Source organism: Aspergillus saccharolyticus (genome assembly GCF_003184585.1).
Source record: "Aspergillus saccharolyticus JOP 1030-1 unplaced genomic scaffold BP01scaffold_34, whole genome shotgun sequence".
Taxonomy (NCBI): domain Eukaryota; kingdom Fungi; phylum Ascomycota; class Eurotiomycetes; order Eurotiales; family Aspergillaceae; genus Aspergillus; species Aspergillus saccharolyticus.
Window position 1 is genome coordinate 165,334 of NW_020290644.1, and position 16,055 is coordinate 181,388.

General features: G+C 54.2%; 6 protein-coding genes across 6 annotated transcripts; 5 read left to right on the forward strand and 1 right to left on the reverse strand.

Moving 5' to 3' along the window:
- The first annotated feature begins 140 nt into the window (after positions 1–140).
- On the forward strand, positions 141–1,993 carry BP01DRAFT_394187 (NAD(P)/FAD-dependent oxidoreductase). Its single transcript, XM_025578302.1, has 6 exons — positions 141–321; positions 382–564; positions 623–835; positions 888–1,511; positions 1,571–1,647; positions 1,711–1,993. Exons 1-6 carry the CDS (start codon positions 166–168, stop codon positions 1,874–1,876), a joined length of 1,419 nt encoding a protein of 472 aa, XP_025428501.1. The 5' UTR covers positions 141–165; the 3' UTR covers positions 1,877–1,993.
- Positions 1,994–3,054: 1,061 nt separating this feature from the next.
- Positions 3,055–4,452, forward strand: BP01DRAFT_404867 (aromatic ring-hydroxylating oxygenase subunit alpha; the record flags this gene model as incomplete). Its single annotated transcript, XM_025578718.1, has 3 exons — positions 3,055–3,911; positions 3,971–4,196; positions 4,252–4,452. The coding sequence occupies exons 1-3, from the start codon at positions 3,106–3,108 to the stop codon at positions 4,450–4,452; spliced, it is 1,233 nt and encodes a 410-aa protein (XP_025428502.1). The 5' UTR covers positions 3,055–3,105.
- Positions 4,453–4,809: 357 nt separating this feature from the next.
- Positions 4,810–7,428, forward strand: BP01DRAFT_303080 (putative C6 transcription factor; the record flags this gene model as incomplete). Its single annotated transcript, XM_025572100.1, has 9 exons — positions 4,810–4,847; positions 4,946–5,065; positions 5,139–5,251; positions 5,308–5,448; positions 5,498–6,042; positions 6,091–6,364; positions 6,423–6,598; positions 6,650–6,833; positions 6,899–7,428. The coding sequence occupies 9 exons, from the start codon at positions 4,810–4,812 to the stop codon at positions 7,426–7,428; spliced, it is 2,121 nt and encodes a 706-aa protein (XP_025428503.1).
- Positions 7,429–10,884: 3,456 nt separating this feature from the next.
- On the forward strand, positions 10,885–12,036 carry BP01DRAFT_368134 (putative allergen Asp F4-like; the record flags this gene model as incomplete). Its single annotated transcript, XM_025576492.1, has 1 exon — positions 10,885–12,036. One exon carries the CDS (start codon positions 10,885–10,887, stop codon positions 12,034–12,036), a length of 1,152 nt encoding a protein of 383 aa, XP_025428504.1.
- A 574-nt stretch (positions 12,037–12,610) lies between these two features.
- BP01DRAFT_359406 (alpha/beta-hydrolase) lies at positions 12,611–14,101 on the forward strand. The gene has a single exon (XM_025575672.1). The coding sequence runs from the start codon at positions 12,691–12,693 to the stop codon at positions 14,068–14,070; it is 1,380 nt and encodes a 459-aa protein (XP_025428505.1). The 5' UTR covers positions 12,611–12,690; the 3' UTR covers positions 14,071–14,101.
- Positions 14,102–14,602: 501 nt separating this feature from the next.
- On the reverse strand, positions 14,603–15,994 carry BP01DRAFT_404875 (Zn(II)2Cys6 domain-containing transcription factor afumD). The gene is made up of 2 exons (XM_025578719.1): positions 15,824–15,994; positions 14,603–15,774 (listed from the first exon to the last, which is right to left on the reverse strand). Exons 1-2 carry the CDS (start codon positions 15,980–15,982, stop codon positions 14,953–14,955), a joined length of 981 nt encoding a protein of 326 aa, XP_025428506.1. The 5' UTR covers positions 15,983–15,994; the 3' UTR covers positions 14,603–14,952.
- Positions 15,995–16,055: the final 61 nt, after the last annotated feature.

The following is a 16,055-nucleotide window of genomic DNA, read 5'->3' on the forward strand; positions in this document are numbered from 1 at the left end:
TGGCTGGAATTGTGCTTTGTGATTGACTGGTCCTTTCCGTTATCGGACCCCGCCCGTTGCTCCCCCTCTCCCGCTGCCACTTCGGTCTGGTCCACATATATATGCGGCTTCTCATCCTGCCCTGCCCCATTTTCATCCAAAAATAGGCTCACGATAACCGCCAAAATGGGACAGGATGTCTTCATGAACTTCGGCTTCCCGAAGCAGGCCGACTACTCAATTTCCCACTGGCTTCAGTCAGTCAAGGATGATCCACTTTTGAATCATCGAACCACGCCAGAGTTGCCGCAGTCTGCTGACGTTGTGATCATCGGATCCGGGGTGAGTAGACGCAGACTCTGCAGAAGATTACTTTGAAGTGGAGACTAAAGCTGTATTCAGATGTCCGGGACGGTAACAGTCAAGCACATTATCGAGACGTGGCCGACCAAGAAAGTGCTGGTGATTGAGGCGCGACAATTCTGCTCCGGGGCTACAGGTCGAAACGCTGGCCACTGCAAACCGGATCAGTGGCGAGGATTTCTGGAGTATGAGCGAGCCTTTGGCACGGAGCAGGCTCTGAAGGTAGAGAACACGGCCTCTTTTTTATCTTCACAGGTGGTAATTGAGAAACGTTCTGTAGATCCTAGAAAACGAACAGCAGACATGGTCGGAAGTAGTACGATATATAACAGAGAACAATGTCGACTGCGAACACTGGACCGGAAACACATTGGACGTTCCCATCACCCCCGAGGCAGCGCATAAGGCCCATACCACTTTCGAACGCTACAGAGCGGCAGGTGGCAAGACTGATCACATTCAAGTGACCCATGATCCCAAAGAAGCAGCTGAGGTTTGTACCGGCTTCACCACTGGTTGCTGAAATGCCACTAACCGGAACTGAGATATCCCAAATCGAAAATGCTAGAGCATGTTACGCATGGGCCGCTTCCACGTTGCATCCGTGGAAGCTTGCGGCGCATATTATGCGAGAGAACCTCAAGCGAGGTGTGAATCTACAAACCACCACCAGGGCTATTGTCGTCGTCCCTTCCGAGAAGAAGTCGGGCCCCTGGGTTGTCAAGACCGACCGTGGCGACATCGAGTGCTCCGAAGTCGTTCATGCATCCAATGCCTACAGCTCCGCACTCGAGCCGTCTCTGCGCGGCTTGATCACCCCACGCCCGCAGATGTGCAACCGGGTCACGCTTCCCAAGGCGCCAGAAAACTTTGCGGGCTTCAGGAGCTCATATGGTATACTTCTTGGTCGTAACGACCTTATTAGCATCAATCCTCGCCTGAACGGAGACGGCGCCGTCCTGTTCGGCGGCAGCAACCCAGGTCAAGAAGAGTTCATGAGATGGCTTGCGGAAAATCCCGATCGATGCACTGATGATGGAATGACTGGATATGACTCCATCAGCAAGGCTGTCCAGGCTTTCGCAATAGGCGAAGTGAAAGGCTGGTCGGATGAGGCATTACAAGAAGCAGAGGCTTATACCCAGGCGTGGAGTGGTATCATGGGCATGGTAAGACTAAGCAAGTGCTTTAGATGATGTCTCTAGGAATGTGAGCTAATCTGGAGTAGAGTGCAGATGGACTGCCATTTGTCGGCGAGCTACCGGGTCTTCGGGGTCAATGGGTTTGTGCTGGACATAACGGCCAGTAAGTTCATGCGTCCCATCTCGGTATTGGACAATGCTAACAGCAATTCTCACAATTCATTAGCGGGATGGCACGGATCTTCACTGCTGCAGCCGGCTTGGTGAAATTGATGGGCGGGAGCGCTTGGGCAGAGACACAGCTCCCTGAGGCTTTCCAAATCACGTCAGAAAGAGCTGAGCAACTGAGAGAGCACTCACAAATATCGGCTGGAGTGGGCACGCGTCTCTGATCAAATGCGATTATTTGACTTAACCCAGAACATGTTTCAAATCTAGTCACATACAAGCACATACGACCACAGGGTGTGGAAAATAGGGCTTCCCGTCCGCTCAGCCGTACTCAAGCCACACGCCGGGAGGTTAGTAGTTGGGTGGGTGACCACCAGCGAATCCCTTCTGTTGTATGTTTTTTTTCCTTTTGAATATTATTGCCAATTATAAAACCTCTCTCCCCCACCGCGAGGATGCCGACTCTAGTATCATCACTTCTTGACTTGGTGGTGCTTGCTTTGCGGAAGAGCCTTGGTCTAGCCTGGGTTAACGATCCTCACTGGTCTTTGCATTGTGGCAGAATTCCGAGTGGTAATTAATGGGTTCATGACAACTGCTTAGCGCAATAATGCTTGCATTAGGGTTTCAGGGTTAAAAGATATCTAGGTTGTACAGCATAGTACCGCACTGAGTATCGGTTTGCAGGTCTAAAAGGTCCTAATAACCTCTGGATATTGGGTGGCGGCACCGCCACGACGGATATAGCGACCCGCGCATGGCATCATACAATATTTTCTGGATATCTTGGGCATATCACTGCCCGCCTTAGCGTAGGGCATAGTAAAGCATGCTTTTTTTCTGCATAGTCAATACTAGCATACAAACGTTCGTCTTGGCATTCTTGACACCAAAACAGAAGTGCTTTCGTAAGATGTCTGAGATGTTCATCCCATATCCTTCCTCTCATGTCAAGGACATATTCGCAAGAGACAATTCCCTCATTTTGTTTGTGCTTAGTGGTGTTATGCTCCCGATACGCGTCAGAAAAGGCTAGAATGATTGGACTGCATCCGCGATGCAATCATAGCCTGCCCGTGATTCATCCATCTTTCATAGTACTGACCGGGTCAACCTTTCATAGACTGTACATTCCCAAGAATACCACGGCCAGCTTATGTATCTCGAGTTGAGTTAATCTGCGGTGGGACTTTTGAAAGGCTGCGAACTAGTCATATGTGCGACGCGGCTATGATATAGTGTCCCTGAACCACCAACCATCGTAATACGTCAATGTAGGGCAAATGGAAATAAATGCCTAGCCTTATCAACGAAGTCCCTCGCGGGGAAGTAGCACGCCCCCATCTTTGAGCCAATCGTGCTCCCCCACCTTTGAGGCATTTGAATGGATATATATTGTCTCAGAGCAGCCATTCATCATGAGCGCGATCGAAATCGTGAATCCAGCAATATGTGGCGACTGTTCGGACGGTCTGCCGATGGACCAGCCAAGGAGTCTGCGCCGCGGGGCCTCCCAGCCTCGTGGTACCGCTCCGATGCCATGTACCAGCTAGAACGACGCGCCATCTTCTCCAAACGCTGGATGCTACTCACCCATTTCAGCCGATTCACCAAACCCGGGGACTTCCTCAGTTTCACCGTCGCCGATTTCTCCTTCTTTCTCACCAAGGATCGCGATGGCAAGATCAATGGCTTCCACAACGTCTGTCGCCACCGCGCATACCCCATCGTGCAGGCTCGCTCCGGGACCGCCTCGATCCTCAGCTGCAAGTACCACGGGTGGTCCTACGGGCTGAAGGGCAACCTGTCCAAAGCGCCCCGCTTCGAGACGGTCCCGGACTTCGACAAGAGTCAAAACGGACTGCTGCCCATCCACGTGCACGTCGACCGCGCCGGGTTTGTGTGGGTCAACCTGCAGGCGGGCGAGACCCTCGAGGTGCAATGGCAGGCTGACTTTCAGAGCATCGACGAGCAGCCACGCATGCAAGACTTCGACTTTGGGGGGGAATACACCTTCGACCACTACTGGGAGATGGAGCTGGAGGCGAACTGGAAGTTGCTAATCGAGAACTACAACGAGTGTTATCACTGTGCGACCTCGCACCCACTTATCAGTGGGGTTTCGGACCTGCCGCGATATCGGGTGGAGCCCACCGCCGCTTACATGGAGCATCATATCTTCAACAAGGAGAATAGCGATGCGCAGTTTCGCAGGGCTATTACGTACTTTTTTCCGACGAGCTCGGTGACGGTGACGTAAATTGCTGCTGGCTTTTGTGTCCTGAAGTCGGGAAGATATTGACGATGGGCTCCAGCGACAAATTCTTCTACATTCAGCGGATGATTCCCTTGAGCGCGACCTCGAGCAAGATCGAGAACGAAGTGTATCGACATCGAGACGCGACCGATGAAGAGTTTGACAACATCAATGCATTTTACCGGCAGGTTCTGGAGGAGGACAAAGAGCTCTGTGTTGGGGTGCAGACGAATCTAATTACCGGGGTGTTCATCAACGGCGAGCTGCACCCGAACAAGGAAAAGGTATCTAGCCAGCAGCTGTTACATATTTATTGATATACAGCTGACAGAGTCTCAGGGCCCGATCTACTTCCAACAGAGTCTCAAGGAGATGGTGATGGAACATCGTCAGAAAGAGGAGGCCCAAGGTGGGCGAGAGATCTGGCCCGCGCTTCCCCCCATGACCGGCGACATGAAAACGGATCGATTGGCAGAGGAGGAACGGTTTTGCTCGCAGCTGGAAGCGAGTTGCATGAGCCGACCGGAGCTAGCCTGGTAGAGCAGGATAATAATAATAGTTCAGTACTATAACTAGTGTACCAGTATTGTAGCACAATGATTCGAAAGTCAACTTCATGCCAAGAAAGATCGGCTTATCTTAGAGGCTTAGAGGGAAATTGGAAACAATCCTTGTTGGCTGATAAGCTGATAACATGCGGGGTAAACTGACTAAAATCGGGATTTCTCCGCGATAACCTGTCACCCCGTGCATTTTTGCCTCTTGATGACTGCTGGCGATGGCTCTTTTGTTTCTTCTTCTCTCCCACTGCACTGTCCAAGAGTGGTGATAAGCTGGAAGATTATGATAGATCCCTCCTCCTCCTCCTCCTCCTCCTCCTCCGCCGAATCCTATAGCATGAACCAATCCCAGCGTCCGAAACGGACCAGCAATGCGTATGTCCTCGTGACCTCCCAAGCAAGCAAACAGGCCAAACAGGCAAACGAGCAAGCCCTACAATCCTCCCAAACCCCGTTACTGACGATCAGTCCAGCTGTCAACGATGTCGGTCCAGGAAGGTCAAGTGCTCTGGGACACATCCTTGCGACAAATGTCGTCAACGTCGTCAGAATTGTGTCTTTGAGGAAGATCGGAAGATTGTTGTCTCAGAAGAGTATTTCTCAACTCAGACCCCCCCGCTACCAATCCATCTTTTGCTTCCGCTGACTGTGCTTTCTCCCGCACAGACTCTTTCTCTCCTTAAAACGCAGAGTTGAGGAACTCGAGGGATTACCCCCCTCTCCGACCAGCAAGCGACACCGTACCTTGAGGGAAGACATTCCCCCAGAGTTTGTCGATAGTATGTGGCTGCTTGGGGCTCAGTGAGAAAAAAAAAAAAACGGGTCTAACATCGAGACGTACAAGCAGAAACCAACCCCGAAGTAACAACACCAATTGCGACCGATGCCGACTCCCACGACGACCGATTCGCATCTAATCCTTTAGTCTCGCCTTCAACATATGTCAAGCATACCGGTCGACAACACCGAAAGTGGCGTACGTGGTGCCTGCAGCAACAACAGTTAACACGACTGATTTCAGACAGTATTCCTTGGCCCTACCTCAACATGGTCCTTCAGTCGACGAATTCTCAACATCGTCCAAGCCCGAATAAACCCCGACAGCCAGCGACCGATTCCGTTGGCGGTGGATGGCGATGCGTACCAAATACACTGGCGACATGCGAGCTCCGAGGAGGTCCCGGACACCAGTGGCCTGCCGTCGTTGGAGCACGCGCTTTACATGGTGAGCACGGTACAATTCCACTTTGGCAATATGTATCGACTCTTCGATGAGGACTCATTTCTCCGCCATCTCAATGAGTTTTACAAAAACGCCGCAGAGAAGGTGCAGGAATCGCGTCTCTGGTACGTGCAGTTTCTCGTGATCCTGGCCTTTGGGGAGGCTTTCTTGGCTCCAGTGCGCACGGCTTCCAATACGGCGTCGTGGACCAAATACTTTTCCAGAGCCATGTCGCTGCTGCCGGACATCACGGGGCTCTGGCAGGACCCAACGCTGGCAATTGAGACTCTGGCGCTCATTGCGGTGTACTTCTACTCCGTGGATATGAGAGATACTGCCTATTGTTATGTGGGGGATCCACTCCGACATCAGTTGGACTGCTGCTGATTGAAATAGATGGGACATTCCATGCGGATGGCGCTAGTTGAGGGGCTCCATCGTGCTCAGCCTGTGGAGCAACTAGGGCAGAAACTCGTCACGCGCTGGAGCAACATCTGGTGGACGGTATATATTCTGGACCGCAAATTCTCATCGTTCATGGGGTCGCCTTACTCGGTCAATGACGATGACGTCAATGCCGTTCTCTGGGACCCTCGAACATGCTCGCAGAATGAGGCAGTCTTGAGTCTGCATGTCCGGATCTCCCAGGTTGCTGCTCGTGTACTGAACAGTGAGCGTATGCGTTATCCGAATACCTGGACTGGGTGGCTAACCAACCATTGTGATAGCGGTTTACAGTCCCGACGGCACGCTAGGCGGGCTCTTTCTGCGCAAGGTTCGCTCTGTCTTGCAAGAAATGTCCGATCTGTCGCGCGAGCTCGATGAAGTGTTCTCCAACCGGTTTGCGAATTCAGTCGACGCCCTCTCGGGTGTCACCACACGCCTGACCCTATCATGCCATTCAGTATGTCTCCCCTCCACTATCTATGTGGCTACCTAAGCTCACAGTTACCAGTGCATCATCGTCACCACAAGACCTCTTGTCTTAAGCCTTTTATGGGAACGCCTCAGTTGCTACGAAGAAGGCGCCGAGTTTCGCACATTGTCGTCACCTGTACAAACCCTCCTCCAAGCATGTATCGACTCCGCCATAAAGTCTCTAAAAATCCTATCTGCTCTGCGAGACCAGAATCTGCTCGGTCCGCATCCCCTGCTTAGCCCTCACTCAGAACCGCGGATGCTGACCATGCCCCCTTCCCCACAGAAACATTCCTCCCCTTCGATCTCGAGAACCTCTTCTCCTCCTTCTTCGTCCTCTCCCTCATCGCCGCCATCCTACCCGACGCAGCGATCGACCCAACCTACCGTGAAACAGGCTTCGGCTTGCTGAATGAGATGATCGGACGGGGTAACCGTGTCGCCCAACTGCGCAAGTCCGAGATCGAGCTCCTCGAGGAACTCGTCCAGCCCTTGAGCCGCCGGCACAGCACCCCCTCAGTCAATGCAGAGTCAGCACATGGCCAGCTGGCCACTCCGGAAAGCCAACAACGACCGCTCGAACACCTTGCACAGATTTCTGGCACTACTACGTGTGGGGTGGATAGTATCCCGACGATCCCGCCCTCCGATGTGCCTCCCGATCCGGAGGATGAGCTATCGCTAGACTGGCGGGGTCTTGGGTTGTCGTTGGATTACATGCTCTCTGTGACGGATCAATTGAATGCCAATAACTTGGTGATGGATGCGGAGCGGGAGGGGCTGCAGACAGATCTGTGGTTGTGGGAGGATAGCTAAGATGTCTCAATCTGAGTAGACTCTACGACAATGATATCATGAGACCATGCAGGCCAGTCAACCTGACTGTCTCAATCTGTGACGTACTATGTACCTACCTAGTCATGTCGAGGACCATATGAACCACTGACGGAGACCCCGAGGCCTCGCTGGCTGGGCTGCCTGACCGCCTTCACCCGTGGATATCATCTTATATACCCTGGATAGCCTCAATCTCAGCACCAACAAGTCTCCGACGGCCAACTGATGTTGTTCCCAGTGATAAGGCAATTATTAAGATTAAAATATTCACTTGAGATGCTGTGAATGCTGTAGGATGACTTATACTCCCTCCCTGTTAGATCATGGAGTCGCCTTCTCGATTGGCACGCACAGGCAGAAGAGTAGCGGCAACATCGAAATGTTCCGTGTCAGTATTGAAAAAAACTGTAGTTCACCCCGTGAGAACATAAAGCCTCTTCACTTGTTTTTGCATGACCTCTTTCATCCTTTTTTCTTCCTACCGTCACCACCACTGTTCTCACCCCCATCATCATCACTCTCACCATTCAGGGGCAGACCCTTCATTGCTGGTACGTGATCCAATCTCCTTGTCCAACCGTTCAAATCCGCATATCCCTAGAGACTGACCGAGCTGCGTCAACCTTGGGCCATTATGGAACACCCTAAGCACCGGTTGTCTGGCGAGCCTAGTGAGACGCCAGACTCCCCGCTTAAACGTTTCCGAGTCGAGGGAGACGGAGGTTCCTTGCAAAACCTCCCCACCGAGCTCATCGTCAGGATTATGGGCTCTTTGCCCAGTTTCGAAGACATGGAATGACTTAGCTGGAAGTCCAGACGCATGCGCCTTATCTGGGCGAACTACCGCACATCTATTTTCGAAGAGGCCGACCCGAGAATTCTGGGATCCATCGCTGCTCCGATAGATCTTTGGAAGACCCAACGGGGGACCCCAAGTGAAACCGATTGGGGAGATCATCACAGCATGAAGGATCTCCTGGACGTGAGAGATAACGCGCGGTTGATTCCTGTTGAAGAAATACGACTGCAGGAACTTTGAGTCGAAGTACCTGCGGCTTCAGCAGCGACTCGTGCAACGTAAGCCACTCTACTTGGGGCTGTCAAGGAGGAGTTGACCCGGCTCGTGAGACATGTGCCTACTGTGACAATATGCTGATTGATACATATATTCAGTGTTTAGAGCTTCCGGGTCATTTGGTCCTGTGTTGGAATTAGTTCGCGACTTTACGGAAGTCGTCGCGCACCTCATACACCTATTGATCGAACAGTTAACTCGAGCTGAAGTCGAGCGTAGAATCAATACGATCCTGGGACAGAGAGGTTATGGACTTCACAACCGTCCCCAAGCCAGTCGTCGCCTTATGCTCGCGCTATATCAAGCCTAGAACTCGGCGTTACTGTCCACTCGCCGAGATTCTTGTGACGCCATGATTTTGAAAGATCTTTTCCTGGTGCGCGAGGTCTTTTTCATCTACCGAGAATCTCTGGCGCGGCTTCATGGAGCCAGGGCTTTTGCGAAACACACCTTTGTCGACTTACAGACCATCCGCTTTATTGCAACGGAAATTCGGGATGAGGGAAAGGAGCGATATAGAGCGATCCATCGGGAGACGTTCCGCCGGCTCGATCAGTCCGAGCCAGAAGGGGAGGCTGGTCTCCAGCAACAGCTAGAAAATCTGCGCACGCTGTGGAGCGATGAGAATCAGGACGCGTATTGGAACCGCCAGGGAATCGTTAGTCTCTGGCCCGAGGGGGATATGGACTGGCGATGCGGGAAAGTGTATCTGTAGGAGAGATTACATTATTGTGAGGATCTTGCCCCAAAGGTTGTGTGTTCTGCTGCGATCATGTTAGTTCTTCTTTTCTTTTGCTGTGTAAAGTCACGTGAGACTTTGACATGTCGTCCAGACTGTGCCTAGTACAGTGTACACAGTACCTACCTTACATGCACTCTTGTGCTTAGTTACCAGGTACCTGACAAGCTGTACATCAACCGCCGGGTACAACCAGCGGCAAAGAATAAGGTAATAATAGGAACCTTGGATTCGTCATCGTGAACCTTGGCCCAGCACTAGTTCTGGCGTATACGTAACTCCCGCCCCACTTGTTGGTTGTTTTGCCCTAAAGTGGCGGAGGGGGAAAAAAACAGAGAGGTCATGGTGTTGACAGGTCGCAAACCGAGGAAGTGAAGAGTACAGATGACCTGTAGAACAGTAATGATAAATCTGGCAATGCTGATTCCTACCATGAGTGTTTGACCATTAGGTGAATCACTATGGTCGATCCTACACGTGGTGTGGGATCGATCTCGAACGGAAGAGAAAGGAGTTGCCCGGCGACTAGTTCACGCTAACAAGGCTTAGCCCCCATCAACAAGAAATTTTATGTGTTCGCCTGGTGGACCTCCAACTTGTCAATTCAAGCAACAAATCAGCTTGCTTTTTTTAGAAGACGAAGACTTGCACGCACTCGAAACTTCTGCGAGCAACTGCTCGGGATTGACCCGCACCGAAGCCTGCGCTTGGCCCTTTGCCCTCGCGGCCCTCACCCCCGTCTAGACCCAGAATCATTCAGGAATGTCACCATTCGCCCGAGGCAACCAGCCCTGGCTGGTCCGTCACCACTCCTTAGCCCTCCTCGGGGCCAGCCACTCGGAAAACACATGGTGTGAAAAATGTCCGTGCCTCTTGTCAGACCAGTAGGAGGGCCTGGTTGACGACGCAAGGGGGGCCGGGGCTTACGTAGGGATGCATGGCATGCCAATGGCCAAGCCCTGTGTACCTGAATGTCAAGCGAAGGGGCAGTTTAGCAGTGCAGGTGGAGTCCCCAGTGACAACCAAAACACTGGCTGCAGGAATGCCAGCCAACAGAACTGATGGATGATAAAATCTGTGCGGCCCTCGGAGGGAACTGGGGGAGAGGGAGACAGCCTGGCGGCCCTCCGTTTCACTGCCCTAAACGGGACTATCGATTCGACAGCACCACCACCCACTCCTTAGTCGCCAGCTGGTTCTGGATCGCGCCATTCGACAACCGGCCTCACGCCTGCGACGCACAAGAGTCTGCCCTCTGGAGTCGACGACTGATTGGGTCCCGATGCTGACGATTCTTGAGTCTTGTCGCTTCCCCACTCGGCGCGGTCTTGCGTCGTCCAGCGTCGGCTGGTTATCCGTTTTGACGCCCGTGTGAACTGGGGCGAATTAATCTATTCATCTATAAACTGGGGGTGGGCCATGCTGCTGGTTCTGTTCTTCTTTTCCCTCCCAGCATCTATCCAGTCGTTCCTTTGATTGTGCCTTCCTGGTTGTAGACAGCCAGGTTCATAGCCGTCGTGTGCACAGCGTCTATCCAACACCCTCCTTCAGTCATTCGACCCAAAATCGACCCCCATTGATCCCACCGATCCAATCTTTGACTAGTCGATCGAACCCCACCATGCAGTGGAAGTCACTCCTTCTTTACGGCGCCATCGCCGAGTCGGCCCTGGCTCGTTCGCACGGCCACCAGCGCCGGCAGCATTCCCACGGCCACGCCGAACGTGCCCCGGAGGCACACCTGGCTGCCCGGGAAGTGGTCGTGGAGACTGTGGTGAACTACCACACGATCACCATGACCAGCACCATTACGGGTGTCGCCCCTACTGTCACTACCCATGAGGATGCAGCCACTACCACGTCCGACGCCGCTGCCACCACCACGTCCGACGCCGCTGCCACCACCTCTGCCACCGAGGCAGCCGCCTTCGTCGAACTCGACCTCGATGAAGATCTCGCCATCAGCGCCAGCCTGAGCCTCGGCCTCTCCATCGGCGGCTCTGAGGCCACCACCACCTCCAGCGCCAGCAGCAGCAGCACCAAGGCCCAGGCACACACCACCACGACCACCAGTGCTGCCGCCAGCAGCAGCAGCGCCGCCGGTGTCAGCTCCGCGTGGTACACCTACCCGACCAACGGTGTCTACTCGACCAGCGGCTTCGGGGCGCGCACCAACACCACCAGCAGCAGCGGCGACACCTACGTCGGCAACGTCGGCAACCCCTGGGGCAGCAACATCATTGAGGTCAGCGCCAGCGAGGCGTGGCAGTACAAGTACGTGGTGCAGTTCACCGGCCAGAACAGCGAGGACTGGTTCGTGAGCATCTGGAACAAGATCGGCCCCGACGGAGCCGACGACGGCTTCTTCGGCCACTCCGCCCTGAACTTCACCCTTGCCTCCGGCGAGACTCGCTATGTGGCCTTCGACGAGAACTCCCAGGGCGGCTGGGGTGCGGCCGAGGGCTCCAGCCTGCCCACCAACGACTACGGCGAGTACTCGTGCACCTGGGGCGAGTTCGACTTCGGCGACGAGGAGAACAGCAGCTGGTCCGGCTGGGATGTCAGCGCCATTGTCGCCGAGGAGGCTTCCCAGACCATCCAGGGCATGAAGCTCTGTCGCCACGGCACCAGCACCGGCTGCTCGTACATCACCTCGGGCGGTGACACCGTCGAGAACGCCTACACCCCCTCCGAGAGTTCGGTCGGTGGCATCGGTGGCTCGGTCAGTGCGGGTCCTCTGCGTCTGGCTGCTGTCATTGACTACTCTGGTTAGATGTGACGCGTTTTGAGACCCAGGATCTGGGTAGGGTACATATGCACTTTCGCCTCGTCTTCTCGTTATATACTGTACATCGAGGCTGTCGATATCCAGATCGTATATAACCCAGGCTGTCATGCTTGAACTGGTGGTGATTACCGTTATTTGTTGATATCTCTTCTTCTGCTGTCCGCTTCAATATACCATATTTGTCGTTGTATAGGTCTCAATTGAATACGTAGGCTTGGCTGCTGATCCTCGGCTGCGAGATCGGATCGAATCTTTGCCGGCTCCACCGCATGACTGCCCGCCCTTGTGGAATGGTCTTTCGTACGGTCGCATCGTAGAAATAAGCAGGCTCAGAGCTGCCACAACCGACTCAATGACTTGTAAGACACATTGCCTTCAGTGAGGTCGCATATTAGCCCTGCACTCGGTCAGGCACGCCTTTCGCTGCAGAACCGATGATTACGAGACGTTCTGCACGTGACCGTTCGGACGGTGATCGGAGTGGCTGAGTCAGCGGCCAGATGTCTCCACTGCATTTCCACCCAATCCACCACTGCTTCTCACGCCTCACTCATTCCACATCGATTTCTGGCTGTCGACTGGAGTCGCCCGGTCCAGAACATCTAGAACGCTACTACATTGTAACAATCCCGCCTGTTGATGCGAGACCAATGGACTCTGCAGCGCCTCCGCCGCGGTTCTGTCGCAACGGCGATCGCGGCTATCAGCCGAACAACACCAAGAACATGCCCACCATGGCACGCATCTAGAGCCACCATACCAGCAGCAACCATCCGCCGCCTCACCACTGCTCCCAGAGCTCATCATCATCACCGCTTCAAACACTTCACACACCCCCTACCCACAACGATTCCCCCTCAGAAACGCACCCTCCTCACCTCCACCCTCCCCCCCATCCTCATCCCCCCAACCATCTTCATTGGCCTCCTCCTCGCCCTCTGGACGTGGAAATGCATCTGGATTGTCCTCCTGCAAGACAAACTCCTCTACCTCTCGTGGCTGCCCCCCCTCTCCCGCTCCGAAACCATCGCCGCCTACGAACCCGACTGCCGTCCCGTGCAATGGACCACGCAGCAGATCCGCAGCTTGGACGGCACCAAGCTCACCGTCTGCGAGGGCCGTCTCCCTCCGCTACCAACCCACGAGTCTAACCAGAGGAGGGTAGTAGTCATCTGCTACTTCCAGGGCAACGGGGGCTCCACCCCGCTCCGCTTACCCTTACTCTCTCAGACCCTACGGACGCTGGCTCCCTCCTCCCGGCAGTCCCAACCTCCCGAGGAACAGGTCGACTACATCATCGTCGCCCTCTCCTACCGCGGCTACTGGACCTCCTCCGGCCGCGCCTCACAGAAGGGGATTGAGCGCGACGCCCAGGCGTTTCTGGGTTGGGTGATGCGCACCTATGCGGCGTCGGCGAGGGAGGTAAGCGTCGTCCTGTGGGGTCATAGTCTCGGCGCGGCGATTGCGAGTACCGCGCTGGCGACGCATCTGTGCGACGGGGGAGGCGAGGTAGTCCCGGTCGCTTCGCCGCATGCCGGTCGTGATCACGCTCCGGGAGTGGTAGTGGCTGCGGCTGCGGCTGCGGCGACGCCACTGCCGATTCGCGGGCTGGTCCTGGAGGCTCCCTCCGCCAGTGTCAAAGACATGTTGATCAGTCTGTATCCGCAGAAGTGGCTGCCCTACCGTTACCTGTGGCCGTTTCTGTGGAATCATTGGGATGGTGTGGCGGCTTTGCGGCGGATGGCGGCGTGGCGGGATCAGAGGCAGATGCCGATCCAGAAAAGTGGGGATGGGGCCAGCGCTGTGAGGAGGCTGCCGCCGATTCTGTTACTGACGGCGGAGAAGGATGAGGTGATTCCTCCCGAGGCGGCGGCGCAGTTGGAGGAGGAGGCGAGGAGGCTGCGGATCGAGATGGTGAGGACTGAGGTGGCCGGCGCGATGCATACGGAGGCCCCGGTGCGGCCGGTGGGGAGGAGGGCGTTGGTGGAGTTTATACTGAGGTGCTCGGGTGAGTCTTAGCTTGTTTGGGTTGGGGTAGTGTGCAATAGGCAGATATGATGAAGTGGTAAAAAAAAAAAAAAAAAAAAAAAAAAAAAAAGTCTTGGGAGTCATGTTGATAAACTCCTGGAATCGACACTGCAGCAGCGTCTTTCAGAGGAGCTGTATAGTATTCCAGGTGTACACTGCATCCAATTCGCAACCAGCAAACCATCAGCAAACACTCTTCTCGCAAGCGTTAACACAATGATGATTATGGTCGAGGACTATTGGTGGTTAGGATCGAGATGCAGGCCGAGACGCTACTAAACGAGACCGAGAATCCTTGTCTATGAGAACTGGGCGCAGAAATTGACGGACTGGAATGGGAGAAAGCAGTATGCGTTGGTGGACCTGCAACGTGGTGAGGAAGGTTTGGTCAATGAGCGGGTTCAGGAGGCTGAGGCAGTTGTCCAAGGTGTGCTGAGCATGTCATCGACCATGAAGCTATGACATGGCCTTGTTACAGCAGGCCGAGAGTAGTTAGCTGATATATGAAACAATCCGGAGAACCACGACGCGGCTATCAGACCAGCAACGTTTGCAGCGTACTTGCGAGAGGCCAGCGAATTGTTTGAGCAGACACAAAAGAGCTGGTGCCGCTGAAGATGCCTGCGATCGTGAAGGCGCTGCTTCGGCGGGGACAGCGACTTAAGTTTGCTGTGTGGCACAAGATATAATCATTTCCACTGGCCAGGACATTAAACGTTCCCAATGGGCAGGAAGGACTGGTTGCAGACCCGGACGTATTTGTGTGCAGCGTCTCCGATCCACCATAAGTCGCGTAACGGTGCCGACAAGGCGAGAAAGTAGGCTAGAACCACCAAAGCGCGAGGTCTCCTCTTCTCGAGTAAGTCAATGAACTCACTCGTCACGAACAAAGGAAAGACCGTGAGCCGGCGACAGCTCATTTGCGGATGCTCCTTTGCTTCGATGGCCAGCCAGGTGGCGTTGATAAGCGCGACGGCACGTCTCATCGTCCTCCTCGTCGGGCACAGTCGGAAGCAGGAAGGAGAATGAACCAGCATCATAATTCGTCCGCAAGGAGAGAGGAAAGGTGTCAATAATACACCAGATATTGGCGGGATGAGTATTATGCCTTATAATCTCCAAGGCCGCGTCAAAGACGGCTACTGAGCCGCGCACTAGCCGCATCCATTCATTTACCTGTTCATAAGAAATAACAGGACGGTTTTGGAAGGTTGCAAATACATCAATCTGTAATAGGATGCTCGTAAAGCATACCGCATGCGCAGTCTGCGTAGTTATACCGCTGATACAGGGTCGATGTTCGCGCAAAGCCTGCTCGAGAAAGTTGCCGTGGATACCCAGCAAGCCAGCGTCGTTTGGGTTAGCTTTGGACCGATGCAGGGCAGAGATTGCGGAGACGGCGTGCAGGAGCGGTTTGTAATTGGATGCGAGTCGGGACACGTCGATCGACCAACAGTCTTTGATACGCTTCAAGTGGGCCCCAGGCATAAGTAGCGCTGGTGAATAGAGTAAAGTGATGCAGCAGACGCAGTTCCATAGTATGTGCGTCATTACTGGGATCAGTTGGACTGGACTCGAGTGGGCGAGATTGAATCCAGGTCGAGAGGGGATCGCTTCTTCCTCCGCAGGCCTGTCATAAACACAGGGGACCCCATGACGATGGCAGTCACGACATACAGGTCGCATTTCATCGCACTTCATCTGTCAGGACAGATTTCCTCGCATTGGATTCTCCCTACCGTACCTTTACTCGTCGGGCGCGACATCGCTGACATCCCGTCCTGGACTTACGGTGGGCGAGACGGAGGCCTTTGCGCTTCTCGCGGTTTGGACGGCTTCCTTTCGCTTTGGCCGTGGCCTCGGGCAACGAGGACAAGTTACTGTCTGGGTTGGCCGAGGTCATCTTGCTTCGGTCCCAGGTGTCATGGCTATGGAGTTTCCCGGCAGTGACGAGATATCTTGGGGTCTTTTTGATT

What these genes read in the sequence shown, in the direction of transcription:
- BP01DRAFT_394187 (XM_025578302.1), top strand. Translation starts at nt 166, where the DNA reads ATGGGACAGGATGTCTTCATGAACTTCGGCTTCCCGAAGCAGGCCGAC. An exon ending in TTGTGATCATCGGATCCGGG is followed by an intron (nt 322 to 381) that starts GTGAGTAGACGC and finishes AGCTGTATTCAG; the next exon opens with ATGTCCGGGACGGTAACAGT. An exon ending in TGTGCTGGACATAACGGCCA is followed by an intron (nt 1,648 to 1,710) that starts GTAAGTTCATGC and finishes ACAATTCATTAG; the next exon opens with CGGGATGGCACGGATCTTCA.
- BP01DRAFT_359406 (XM_025575672.1), top strand. Translation starts at nt 12,691, where the DNA reads ATGCGAGACCAATGGACTCTGCAGCGCCTCCGCCGCGGTTCTGTCGCA.
- BP01DRAFT_404875 (XM_025578719.1), bottom strand. Translation starts at nt 15,982, where the DNA reads ATGACCTCGGCCAACCCAGACAGTAACTTGTCCTCGTTGCCCGAGGCC. An exon ending in GTCGCGCCCGACGAGTAAAG is followed by an intron (nt 15,775 to 15,823) that starts GTACGGTAGGGA and finishes TGACAGATGAAG; the next exon opens with TGCGATGAAATGCGACCTGT.